The sequence below is a fragment of the Apodemus sylvaticus genome, unplaced genomic scaffold (genome assembly GCF_947179515.1).
Source record: "Apodemus sylvaticus unplaced genomic scaffold, mApoSyl1.1 scaffold_227, whole genome shotgun sequence".
Classification (NCBI taxonomy): Eukaryota; Metazoa; Chordata; class Mammalia; order Rodentia; family Muridae; genus Apodemus; species Apodemus sylvaticus.
Genome location: NW_026263341.1, coordinates 85,550 through 99,148, shown reverse-complemented (window position 1 = coordinate 99,148; position 13,599 = coordinate 85,550). Strand labels below are relative to the sequence as shown.

Sequence of the window (13,599 nt, the reverse complement as noted above, 5' to 3'; positions counted from 1 at the left end):
ATGTGTGTGTGTGTGCGTGCCCGCGCGCCTGCGTGAATGTGCATGCATGTGCACATGTGCATGCGTGTGTGCACACAGAATGCACACATATGTGCAACGCACACAGTAAGATGCACTTGAAGGTGCGTGCTTGTGATCCCAGTCCTTACGAGGTGAGGCAGGAGGATCAAGAGGTTGTCCTTGGCTACATAATAAGTCTGAAGCCAGCCTGAGGTACACAGGTGGACCCTGTTTCAAAAAACCAACCAAATCAAACAGTCAAAAGGACAAAGAGGAAAATTAGTGAGGTTCCCTAAGACCTACAACTGGTTTGCTAACAGGGTAGTTATTGTTATCGTTCTTGTTGTTGTTGTTTTTGTTTTTGCTGAGTACAGGTTACACTGTGCAAAAGAGCAAACAGTTTGTCTGGAAGTTGAGAGATTACCAAGATGGGAGAACTTGGCCACAACCTTGAATATAAATGAAACTTCCAAGCCAGGAGACACCTAAGGGCACACGTTTGGAGTGCCAGGCGAGAAGGGGTCCTGGGTGTGATTAATGGTTGTCAGTGTTTGCCTTTAGTGAAGCCTCCACCAGCCACCACCACAGCCAGGGGACTTGTGAGGAGCAGCGGATGGAACTTTCTGAGGTGTGCCTACATGGTGATAACGTTCTTCTTTGTGTCCTACAATAAAGGAGACTGGGTGAGGATGGACCTTTCTATCTATGGAGGGAGGGAGGGACAGAGGGAGGGAGGGAGGGAGAGGTGGAGGAAGTATCATGGGAGAAGGGAGTCTGCCCAGAGCTGTCAGAAGGGGGAGGCAAGAGGGGAAGCGGTGGTCCTGCAAAGCCAGCTCGCCCAAGCACTCGCTCGTGTGCGTGCGTGCGTGTGTGGTGTGTGTGTGTCTGCGCACAGTCATGTAGGTGTCATCGGACAGCTTTTGGAAGCCAGGTCTCTCTTGCGGTTCTAGAATTGATATGTGTGCCTTTCCAGTAAGAAACCAATGCACACTCGGTGCACACTTGGAGATTAAAACGGAAAATTAGAATAATTGTACTGCTCTAACTAATACCCAAAGAGGAGCCGGCCATGGATAAGAGATTTTACCAACTTGTATCCACCTTGGATATGTGTATTTTACATCATACCAGCCCCAGGGTACATACACTTTGAGCAATTTAAACGGAGATTGGAGTTTGCGAATCTGGCCACTTGGGCAGATATGGGAGATGTACACAGCCGAGATATTGCCAGAATGATGTCATATGTACACTAGTGGTGATTTCCTCAAATGGTTGCTACCCAGGGTGATCCTACCCACCCGGCAGAATTATGCTTTTACTGAGAAGAGCACAGAGGCCTTAAGGAAGCCTGGGCTCAGTGGTGGTTGGGACCCTGTGCTGCCCCCTTGAGCTGCTTCTTAGCATTTTCCTGGATGTGGGGCTGCTGTTTCTTAAGTCTGGGTTGCCTCCTTTTGTTATGGGAATGGAGCCTAATTGACAGACAGTCCTGGAGGAAAAAACATAAGCAGAAACTTTCTCAACATCGCCAAACTTTAATTACGAGGTGAAATGAAAATTCTGCAGCCGCCCGGTGAGAAGCACACTTCTTGCCTGTCAGCCACACCGGAAGCAGCGATCTTTCCGCTAAATTCGTTGTGTAACTTAATATGTCCAAAGCAAGCTGTGAGTACATCCGATATAGCGTTAGTCTTACTACTCCAATTTTCTGGCATTACTGCCTCATTCAGTCTCAGAGACTGAATTCTTACTGGACTCGGCCACAGTGGCCTTTGTTACTGAGCCGCCTCCACAGATGGATGAGAGCCAGGCGGGCTCTGGTCTCCACTAGGAGTTGTTTCCTTTGAACAGACACTTTGTATCCTCCCCAAGCCCCTCCTTACTCAGGAGAGTCTTAAGGACCAAGTCCTCACATCTCTGCCTGCGGAGCCACCTCTTCAACTCGTGTTTGGTTGGTCGGGACAGGGTCTCTGACTTAGGCTGGGGTGACCTTGGATGAAAGTGCTGGGGTTATGGGTGTGGCCTGCCACATCTACTTTAGGGATGCTGGAGACCAGCTCAGCACGCCGGCTGGGGAGACCCTGTACCAACCGAGCTGCACGCCATCTGAGTTGTGAAAGCAAATCTGTGGGGCACTGAGTATGCAATGAACTTGGAGCAGGAAACATGAGCAAGAAAAGAGGCGGGGCGGCCAGGCCAGGGGCGCGAGCCAAGGACAACCCTGCTAGCTCTGCCAGAGCAGCGGCCCTCTCCCACCCTAGTGCGCTGACCCTTTAATACGGTTCCTCAGGTTGTGGTAACACCCACAACCACAACATTATTTCACTGCTACTTCATAATTAATTTTGCTACTGTTATGAATTACAATGTCAACATCAGTGTTTTCCGGTGGTCTTAGGTGACCCCTGTGAGAGGGCCTGACCTGCAGGTGGAGACCTGCTGGCCTAGGCTCCCGGCAGGAGTGTGGCTCACGGACTGGGGTTGAAGGCTGAGGGAGACAGAGAGCTCAGGAGGTGAATGCCAGCTATTGTTTGATTTGTATTTTTTATATTATTTTTCTCTGTTGTCTTCTCTAGTGTTACTGCCACTATTGTAACCCGGACCTGGATTTGAGGTACAGCATGGAGGGCAAGGGCATCGCACCGGGCCCGTGGGTCCTGGACCTCACCTTAAACATCTTGTCTGGTTGTTTGGTTTTTGAGACAGGGTTTCTCTGTGTTGCCCTGGCTGTCTGGGAACCTTTAAACGTCTTTCATTACATTGTGTTGTTGTTGTTGTTGTCATTTGGGTATGTGTGCCTCGTGCCCGTATACTGTGCCTGGCGCACGAACGGAGGGGCAGACACTGGAGCAGTCCCTCCACTCTTCCTTACACATCCCGAGAACAGAACTCCATCTTCAGTCCTGGCAGTAGAGTGGCTTCACCTGCTGTCACGGGACTCAGCAGCTTGGCTTTAAATAACTAACTTTGAAGTTAGGCCCTGCCCCATGCTCCCAGAAATATGACTCGATTCAAAATATATCGACAACTGCCTTGCCTATGTAGCTAGGCTCTTCCCTGACTAGATGTCACTGAAAGCAGTCCTACATGTGTTCTAGCCTACATTCTACCATGTGGCTGGCTGGGCTAATCTCACATCTTTCTGGCATATCTATTGCTTGCTGGGTTCTATCCCAGAATCCTTTCTCTCTCCCGGATGTCCCACCTCCTGGTTCCTGCCTAAGCCATAGGCCTTTTGACTGACAGGTGATGCATCCATACAACGCACAAGATAGTCTCTCTAAACCGAATGTCCAAGGTAGGGTTTGTAGGCTCAAAGTCACAGAATCGCCCGGGAAGTCCTAAGTTAATTCTCCTTTACTGTGGGCGACACATGTGTACCCCGCAGCACAATATATAAAATAAAATTCTAAGTGGAATTATTATTCTTGTATTTTAAAATTATTATTATTATTATTATTAGACAGTTAGGAAGATAGTTCAAAGGTTAAAAATACGGGTGCTGGTGGTATATGACTTTAGTTCCGGCCCTCGAGAGGCGGACACAGGCAGATCTCTGCGTTCCAGGCCAACTTGGGAGCCGACCCCTGCCACATCATGTCTGCTTTTCCTGTCGGGCTCCTTGCCTGTTGAGCTGGACTGGAGGGAGAGAGAGCTTAGCTGCGGTGGGTGTGTACAATGCAGAATCTCACCTGGTGGTGAGTGCAGAGAAACAGTCTTTGTGAGACAGCTTCAGCGAGATAGCTCGTTTAATGGGGTGGGGAGGCTATCAAAACCTTTTGGGAGAAGATGGAAGTTTTGGGGGTGTGTGCACATCACTGGCTGGGGCCAAGGTTCTGGAAATGCTGTATGTACATAAAAAGGAAGTTCAGATGTTTGCTGGACTTACCTTAAGGATGGAGAAAGTTGAACCTGTAACCAGCTGCCTGCCAGGCTACACGACCACTTCAAGGGTGGCAGGCTAGGGGCTCTGTGAGCTAGGATGTGCAGGCGCCACCCCTGCCAGTCTCAAGACGAGGTTTCTGGGGTTCGGTCACACCTCGATCTCACTCTTGCTCCAGACTTGCCCCCCTGGTTGCTCCCCCCACACCCCCTCAAATCCTCACGAGGTCTGAGGGTAGTGACATCAGTCGGTGGAGCAGTTTGGGGGGGGGCGAGGAACAAAGTGGGCGGACCGTGGCCAGGAGGTGCCCGGTGCCAGACAGAGGTCTGCAGTGCAGGCTCGGGGTGTCCTGTGGGGTTGTTGGGGAGCTCTGAGAATATAGGACGATGTAAATGAGCATCACGATGTGACTTTCACCCTTTCTCCTCTTCTGTAGAGATGACCCCTGCTGTTCCTTCCAGTGAAGCAGCTGTGTCTCCCTCAACCCTCACGAGCCCTCTGAGCACTTCACAGCTAAGGAAGCTCTCATTCTGGCCTGTCAACTCGCAGAGCATCGGTGTCCAGAGACGCAGGAGGAAGCCTGTGTGAGGGCGGTGCGGCTGACTAAACCAGGAGAGCAGCCGCGTGAGCCTCTGCAGAAGTTTCCCCACACCTTCTCTTCTGGGTTGTTCTCATCGTTTCTTTACTGCACACGAATCAACAGCTGAATGTTTGTTTCCTACATTCACAAAACAGCATTCGGAATTAATGCCGGGTGGAGGGGTGCTGGGAATCGTCTATAATTGTCAAATTAAAAAACCTGTCACACTTTGATTCCGTGTCTATGCAACGAGTACCGTGTGATTCTGTGTGGATTGAGGGCACCAGCTCAGCAGCTCATCTTGAACGGCTAAGCCGCCTTGCTGGCCCTCAAACAGAAATCCAAGAGCAGAAAGCCCTGTCTGTGTCTCCCTGTTCTCAGATGCTGGCCCAAGCCTAAGTAAGTGTGCTCTAAACCCGCCATGCTGGGCTTCCTGACTCCAGTGCAGCGCTCCCAGACTGCAGCAGGATGGCTGTGCAGGTCCTAACTTCTGATGTGTCAGTTCTTGGCGCTTGAGTGTCTGTTTGTGCCCCTTCTTATGCTTTTAATGAGAACAAGAGCCCCAAGGTGAATCCTGGTATCCCCAGTCTCATGGCTCTGCCGGGACTCCCCTTGGCTTCTGGTAACATGTTTTCCTGCCCCTCCCCATTTTCGTTTTTTTTTTTTTTTAAAGACAGGGTTTCCCTGTGTATGCCTGGCTGTCCTGGACTCGCTGTGTAGAACAGGCTGGTCTTGAACTCACAGAGATCCACCTTCCTCTGCTTCCTGAGTGGTGAGATTAAAGGTAAGCTCCACCACCATTATTTCCTGTCTTTTAATATTTTAATTGGCAGAGAAAATGGACCCATATCCTGCACCTCTATTAAACAGTAGGTATGGAGAATCAGGCGTTGAGAGCCATTTTGACTATATAGTAAATTTCAAGCTAACCTGGAATACATGAAAATTTGTCTCAAAACAAAATATAAGAGGATGGCTCAGCGGTTAGGAACAGGACTCCTCAGGCTGGTGAAATGGCTCAGCGGTTAAGAGCACTCACTGACTGCTCTTCCAAAGGTCCTGAGTTCAAATCCCAGCAACCACATGGTGGCTCACAACCATCTGTAATGGGATCAGATGCCCTCTTCAGTTGCCAGCATTCACAGGACAGCTCAGGACTGTCCCTAACTCCAGTTACAGAGCATCTTGTGCCCTCCTCTGGTCTCTGCTGGTACTACACACAGATGCAATACTTAAATCCGTGAAGGCAAATCACACATATAAAACAAAAACATCTTAAAAAAATAAAGTGAGGTTCAAGGCTATACCGGTTCTATGCACTGCTTTATCCTTGGCAACCACACTAATTTGGCTCCTAATAAGTTACAATTCAGAGCAACAAGGACGCTCATTAGAGCGGGCGGGCAGTGACCCAGTTTGCCTCAGGAGTCGGATTTCGGATTTCCTGCCCAATTTGGAGAAGGAAAAACAAACCTGAGTGCTCCACATTGTCGCTCTCTGCTCACTCCCTATAACGCAGGAAGCCGGACACAACGTGAGGGTTTGCACAGATACTGTTGCACGAATGCTGCCCCTCGACCTACACCCCCCTCAACTCCAATCCCGGACACCCCAATCCCCAAACCTCGCCGGTGCTCTCAGGAAGGCCATGAGATTCCTTATGGGAATCAGCCTTTTTAGTTGACCTTGGAACCCTGGCCTGGGGAAAAATCAGGCTAAATGCAGGGCATGCTGTCCACATAGGCGCAGGCTCGCGATTTCCCTCTCCAGACCGGCACAGAGTGCAAAACTACAACTCCCACAATTCTTGGCGCTCTGCCCTTTCTCCTCTCTCTTACCTAAGGAAATGCCAGCATCCTAAAACTATCTGCAAAGCGTTTTCAGTCTCCCAAACCAGTCCTTGAATCAGACGTTTCTGCTAACTCCGTTTTACTGACAAGCGCACCTCCTACCCCTCTGTTTCCTCGACACTACAACACCCAGAAGTCGCTGCACCACTTTAAGACTACAATTGTTTTGCCTTGGATACAGAGACAAGCTAGAAGGCCAGTAGGGTGTTGGGGTTCTCTCTCTCTCTCTCTCTCTCTTCCTTTCTTCTTCCTTCTTTCTTCACTTATTCATTTTAATTCGTTTTTTTAAATGTCATATACAACTTCTAAGTTTCTTTACAGCCTTTCTCATGCATTTTCCATGGTTTTACTCTGGACTCCGTGCCTGATCTTCTCCCCAATCCCCTTCCCCAGCCTTGTATCCTTCACCCCCAGTAGGCAAAAGGACACATTTCCGGGTGGCATGAGTGTCCTAAGGCGAGCCCCCTCCTCATTTCCTCTGCGTCCACTGGACAGCTGCGAGTTTGACATGAGAGGCTAATGTGGGCCTCCAAGGCGCGTTAGGCACGTTCCCGAGGGCCCAAGAGCTTTCCTGAGCGCTAAGTTTCAAGCCCCAGACAAAAGGGCCACCAGGTTGGTTCTCCCAGCCCCACAGTCTGTACCGAGACTGAGGTGTGACAGGGCCCTGGTGGCAGGCACACCCTGCACCCTACCCTAAACTTCTGCAACGCCTGATTGGGTTGCCTTTCCCAGCTGTCCGTCCCCACGCAATCTAATCCTTTTGGTGACCTGGTCCTTTCACCCACTCTCCTGGCGTCTAGGTCTAACCCTCCTCCCTCCCCTCCTCCCTCCCCTCCTCCCTCCCCTCCTCCCTCCCCTCCTCCCTCCCCTCCTCCCTTCCCTCCTCCCTCCCCTCCTCCCTCCCCTCCTCCCTCCCCTCCTCCCTCCCCTCCTCCCTCCCCTCTTCCGTCTCCTCCTCCCTCTCCTCTTTTGACTTAGGGCCATGCTCACTTCGGACTCAGACATCCCTGCCGCTCTGACTATGTCTCCCTTTTATCCACAATAAACCTTCTCATGTACCATACCTAGGAACAGTCGTGTTCTTTCATTTATTTATTCATTCATTCATTCATTCATTCACTCATTCACTGGGAAGTGAATTCAACCTTTAGCCTCCCCCTGTCTGAGCTCCAAGATAACGGATGCCCTCCCTCTTTTGTTGGGAACATTATAGTTTCTCCCGGATAGATGGAGACTTTGAAAGGCTTGTGAGAATCTGAGCCCCAGTTCTTCTTTGGGGCTTCCCACCCTGTACCCCCATTCTTGGGTTGGGACCCTTTCACTCTCTCGGTTTCCCCTTTAGAGAAATGAGGTGTAGATCTTAACCTCCGAGCTCCCCTCCCACTTCCTATTTCTGGGGCCTCAGGAAAGGTCCACGGTGCTCGGAACCTCAGTTTTCCTTCCTGTCGGTGAAATGAAATGGCCGTGTTTGCTCAGTTGGGAGAGCTGTAGGATTTTAAGAACGGCGTTTCTCACATGATGACCATTCAGATGTCCCCGTTGACACTCATCGCTGTCCTGACTGACAATCTAAATAAGTCACTTCCCTTTCTCTAGGCATGTACTTATGTGCATATGCAGGCTGGATGTGCTGAATCGTGCAGCTGACAGCATTTCACTGGTGCACACACCAGTGACTGTGCTCTGGCTAAGAGATGCCAGAACAGGGCCTGGTGCCGAGTCTACCCTTATCCTGGTGATTGCTGTGCGACCTGAGTCATTCCTTGTCCTTCACAGAACCTAGAGTTTCCTCAAGTATCGCCCTCACTCCCTTTCTCCTTGGTGAGGTGTGAAGTGGCTCCGGAAATGGCTCGAATGGCGCTATAATTTGATAAGGTAGCATCAGAAATCATCAGGGTTGCTCAAGGGGTTTAGGACAGCCTTTGCCCTTTAAGTGGGATTTCTAGAAAATGTCCGGTTTATAGTTTGGGAGGGAGTAAGGCCTTAATAAGCAGTGTTAACTGTGCTGTGCAGAGTCTTCAATTACACTCCAAGGCGGGACGCGCCTCTTCTCAGGTGTCCAGCATTCCCCATCGCTTTCTTAAACAGACACAGAAGAAAATGTGCCCTGCCTCTCAGGGTCAGAGCAGACCTGAGACAGCGACAGGGAGGAATGCCCTTCCTCCAGGATCTGGGCGTGGACAGCCAGAGTCCCTGCCTGAAGCCTAAGGTTGGTGGTACAAACTTGTGGTTCTGCATGGCGTGAGGCGTGTGGAAGGCCGTGAGCCCGAGGTGTGGGACGCTGGGAGAAGCACCCCGGAATGGAGGCGTGCTGAGTGGATGCAGACGCGCATGGTGGAGCCGCTTGGAAAAGCACTTTGTGTCATGGCCACTCCCCCAGCTGTCCTATGGCCCTTCCCCCAGCTGTCCTATGGCCCCTCCCCCAGCATCCTAAAAGGCCTTGGCCTTCTGGCTAAGGCACTGTAGCCTCACTCTCCTGTACTTGGCTGGGAAAGTCCACTCACTGTGGATTTTTTTCTTCTCTTTTGATCGTTGTGTGTTGACATCATTTGTTTTTATTTATTTTTTTTTTGTCTCCTCCCTCAGGGTTAATGAGCAGATTGTCCAGGGACCGTACGTGTGAATCTCTGCTCACAAGGAGCGACACAGCTTCAGAATGCCTTATGCTTTGTTTATTTGGTTCTAAATTTAAAATAAAAAAAAATTTATGTTGGGTGGTGGTACACCCATTTAATCCCAGCACTTGGGAAGCAGAGGCAGGAGGATCTCTGTTTATGGCCAGCCTGGTCTACAGAGTGAGTTCCAGGACAGCCAGGGCTACACAGAGAAACCTTGTCTCAAAAAAAGAAAAAGTTATACTGAACATGCACCCGTGCCAAGGCATGCGGGAGTCAGATACCTTGCAGGAGCTGGTTTCCTTTCTCCACTGCGTGGGTCCTAGGAATAGAACTCAGATTTTCAGACTTGCTAGAAGGCACCTTCACATGCTGGCCCATATTTCTGTCCCAATTGTGTGTGTGTGTGTGCACATATATGGGTATGCATGTGTGCACATGTGTGTGGGTGTGTGCATATCTGTGTGCATGCGTGTGTGCACACGTGTGTGTCTGTGTGTGTGTGTGTGTGTGTGTGTGTGCGCGCGCACGCGCATGCAAAGAACAGAGGTGGACATTGCTGTCCGGTTCTACTTCTTTCCGTCTTACTTCCGTGAGACAGCATCTCTCACTCAACCTAGAGCTCACTGTTTTTCCTGTTGGCTCTGCTCAGTAAGTGCCTGGGATTCTTCTGTCTCTGAATCTTCACACTATTGGGAATACAGGCGTAGGTGGCCATAGACAGCTTTTTATACAGGTGCCACAAGGATCAGAACTTAGATCCCCACACTTGCAAAGCGAGAGCCCTTCCCCACCTAGCCGCCTCCTAAGCCTTCTGTCTCTAATAGCAACCTTGTGGGGCACTGATAGCTATAATGCTAGATTACACACACACACACACACACACACACACACACACACACACACACACACACACACACATATAAATCAGAGGTTCCTAATATTTCCACCCTCTAAGACACGTAGGTCCTCATGTTGTGGCGACCCCCCCCAACCAAAAAATGATTTTGTTGCTACTTCATAGCTGCAGTTTTGCTACTGTTTCAAGTTGTAATGTAAATATCTGAAATGCGGGATCCCTGATATGCAACCCCCAAATGGGTTTCAGCCCACAGGTTGAGAACCACTGGCATAAAGCATTAGGATAGAACAGCAGTCCCTTAATGTCTGTACAATTAGCTTGGAGTTGAGAGCGGGCAAAGTCAGAGTCGTCGGAAACAAAGTAGCAACTGACAAAAGTTTAGCAACCAGGCAGCAAAATGGCTCGCTGGGCAGAAGGCCCTGGCTGCGGAGCCTGAAGACCTGATTCCAGGCCTCAGGACCTACGAAGCAGAAAGAGAGCTAATCCTGGCAAGTCACACCCCTAACTCTGCCATTGAGGAGGCCAGCATGGGCTACGCAGTGAGTACCAGGCTATAGCTGTTACTTGTCTCATGCTGTGACAGAATACTCTGCTCTTAGGAAAGGAAGGGTCTGTTTAGTTTACAGGGGGTGGGGTGGCCTGGTTGGAAAACATGATGTCATACTATTATATGCTCTTGTGTGTGTGTGTTCAGTGTGTGTGTGTGTTGTCCAGGACGGCTCCAGTGTTAATAGTGACACCTCTCATTCTGGGATCCTCGGTACGAGCATTGGTTGTTCTGCTTTGATTCCTGTTGGTGCGGGTGTGTGTGTGTGTGTGGGGGGGGGGCAAGATCTCCCTAAATGATGGCACATGCCCTTAGTTCCAGCACTTGGGAACAGAGGAAGGCAGATCTTTGGTGTACAAATCGAGTTCCAGGACAGCCAGGACCACACAGAGAAACCCTGTCTGAAAACAAAAAAACAAACAAAAAAACGGAGAGAGAGAGAGAGAGAGAGAGAGAGAGAGAGAAAGCTAGTCTTGAACACCCAGTCCATCTTCCTGTGCCCCGGAGTCATGGATCACAGACGTACACCACCTGAATTTGATTCCGTCCTGTGTATGTGCACGTATGCGGGTGTGCACGCAGCTGTGCACCCGTGGAGACCAGAGGTCAGTGCTGGATGTCTTTTTCAGTCACTCTCCACATTATTTTTTCTTGAGACAGCCTTTCTTCAGGGAACCTAAAGTTCCCCGTTTCCTTTCCGTTTCTTTTACATTTCTTTATTTTTATTTTATGTGTTTGCGTGTTTTGCCTGCTTGAGTGTCTGCGAACCATGCACATGCAGTACCCATAGTGGCCAGACGAGGGCATCAGATCCCCTGGAGCTGGAGTTACAGGAACTTGAGAGCCACCCTGTGGGTGCTGGGAATGAGAACTTCTGGCTGGCAAAAGCCAGAGCTTTTCTCTGCTGAGCCATCTCTCCAAGCCTTCCTGATGTTGTTTTTATGAGGAAATGTCGGAAGAGGCTCACGCAGCTAGGAGGTGAAAGAACCAAGATTTGCACACAGATCCTGTTTGGTCAGCAACACCACTCTCGCTCTTAGAAAGGTACCCACAGGTCTTGGCCCCATCTAGCAGTAATCTCTCTGGTCTCACAGCCCTTTTACAGCCGAGTGCTTTCCTCGTAGGTCCATACCTGCGCTCTTCCCCATATCTGGGCTAAGTTCTCTTTTCCCCCTCCAAGCTCTTTCCACTCAGCTAACTCCTGCTCATCTTTCAGGTTTCAGACAAAACATCATATCCTCCTCCACGACGCCTCCCCTGGTAACCAGTCCAGGTCAGCAACCAGCATCCCTTTAAAAGTTCCTGCCCTGCCCTGCAGGTCGACCAGAACATTACTCCCACCTCTGTCCCACTTCACGAGGCGTTTGGTCCCCCTCCCCTGGAGGCTCCTGGATAACCATGGATATTGTCCACTGGGGGTAGATACTGTCTCACGTAAACCTTGCTTATGCCCAGCAATCAGCAGTGCTTCATAAATAGTTATTTTAGAAAGAGTGGCTGCAGACTTGAGTCCCTGTCCTATGCTGTACATTGAGACAGTTGGGTTGCCTGCTTTCTGATAGCGTCCTAATCTCTCCTCTCTGTCTGGTCCGGGATGCAAAACTACAACTCCCACAATCCTTGGCGCTCTGCCCTTTCTTCTCCTCTCTCTTACCTAAGGAAATGCCAGCATCCTAAAACTATCTGCAAAGCGTTTTCAGTCTCCCAAACCATTCCTTGAATCAGACGTTTCTGCTAACTCCGTTTTACTGACAAGCGCACCTCCTACCCCTCTGCTTCCTCAACACTACCACACACAGAAGTCGCTGCACCACTTTAAGACTACAATTGTGTTGCCTTGGAGACAGAGACAAGCTACAAGGCCAGTAGGGTATTGGGGTTCTCTCTCTCTCTCTCCCACTTCCTTTCTTTTTCTTTCTTTCTTTACTTATTCATTTTAATTTGTTTTTTTAATGTCAGTATACAAGTTCTAAGTTTCTTTATGGCCTTTCTCATGCATTTTTCCATGGTTTTACTCTGGACTCCGTGCCTGATCTTCTCCCCAAACCCCTTCCCCAGCCTTGTATCCTTCACCCCCAGTAGGCAAAAGGACACATTTCCGGGTGGCATGAGTGTCCTAAGGCGAGCCCCCTCCTCATTTCCTCTGCGTCCACTGGACAGCTGCGAGTTTGACAGGAGAGACGAGTGTGGGCCTCCAAGGCGCGTTAGGCACGTTCCCGAGGGCCCAATAGCTTTCCTGAGCGCTAAGTTTCAAGCCCCAGACAAAAGGGCCACCAGGCTCTCCCAGCCCCACAGTCTGTACCGAGACTGAGGTGTGACAGGGCCCTGGCGGCAGGCACACCCTGCACTCTACCCTAAACTTCTCCAAAGCCGGATTGGGTTGCCCTTCCCCAGCTGTCTGTCCCCAGGCAATCTAATCCTTTTGGTGACCTGATAAAGTAGCATCAGAAATCATCAGGGTTGCTCAAGAGGTTTAGGACAGCCTTTGCCCTTTAAGTTCGGATTTCTAGAAAATTTCCGGTTTATAGTTTGGGAGGGAGTAAGGCCTTAATAAGCAGTGTTAACTGTGCTGTGCAGAGTCTTCAATTACACTCCAAGGCGGGACGCGCCTCTTCTCAGGTGTCCAGCATTCCCCATCGCTTTCTAAAACAGCCACAGAAGAAAATGTGCCCTGCCTCTCAGGGTCACGAGGTCTCCAGACCTGAAACAGCGAGGGGGAGCAACGCCCTTCCTCCAGGTTCTGGGCGTGGACAGCCAGAGTCCCTGGCGGAAGCCTAAGGTTGGCGGTACAAACTCGCGGTTGCGCATGGCGTGAAGCGTGTGGAAGCCCGTGAGCCTGAGGTGTGGGACGCTGGGAGAAGCACCCCAGAATGGAGGCGTGCAGAGTGGACGGAGAAGTGCATGGCGGAGCCGCTCAGAAAAGCGCTTCATGTCAGAGCGCGCACTCTCTTCTTCTGAACAGGTCGGCCCTCTGCACTATGCCCTGTCTATGATAAGATAACCATTCGAACCGAATCGAACCGAATCGAACCGAATCGAACCGAATCGAACCGAATCGAACCGATTCGAACCCAATCGAACCGATTCGAACCGATTCGAACCCAATCGAACCGATTCGAACCGAATCGAACCGAATCGAACCGATTCGAACCGAATCGAACCGATTCGAACCGATTCGAACCGAATCGAACCGAATCGATTCGAATCGAACCGAATCGAACCGAATCGAATCGACAGGTGTGGAGGAATTTATTGTGGATGC

The 13,599-nt window shown here is 50.3% G+C and overlaps 1 protein-coding gene across 1 annotated transcript in view; it reads left to right on the top strand.

The window, feature by feature from the left end:
* Window positions 1-4,366, top strand: part of LOC127676176 (epididymal protein 13) — a 28,909-nt gene extending 24,543 nt beyond the window's left edge. Inside the window, exons 13-15 of the mRNA XM_052172130.1 lie at window positions 562-683; window positions 2,577-2,614; window positions 4,320-4,366. Of these exons, the coding sequence (XP_052028090.1) occupies window positions 562-683; window positions 2,577-2,614; window positions 4,320-4,347 (188 nt within the window). The 3' untranslated portion in view covers window positions 4,348-4,366. The remainder of the gene's footprint in view (window positions 1-561; window positions 684-2,576; window positions 2,615-4,319) is intronic.
* The last annotated feature ends 9,233 nt before the right edge of the window (window positions 4,367-13,599 follow it).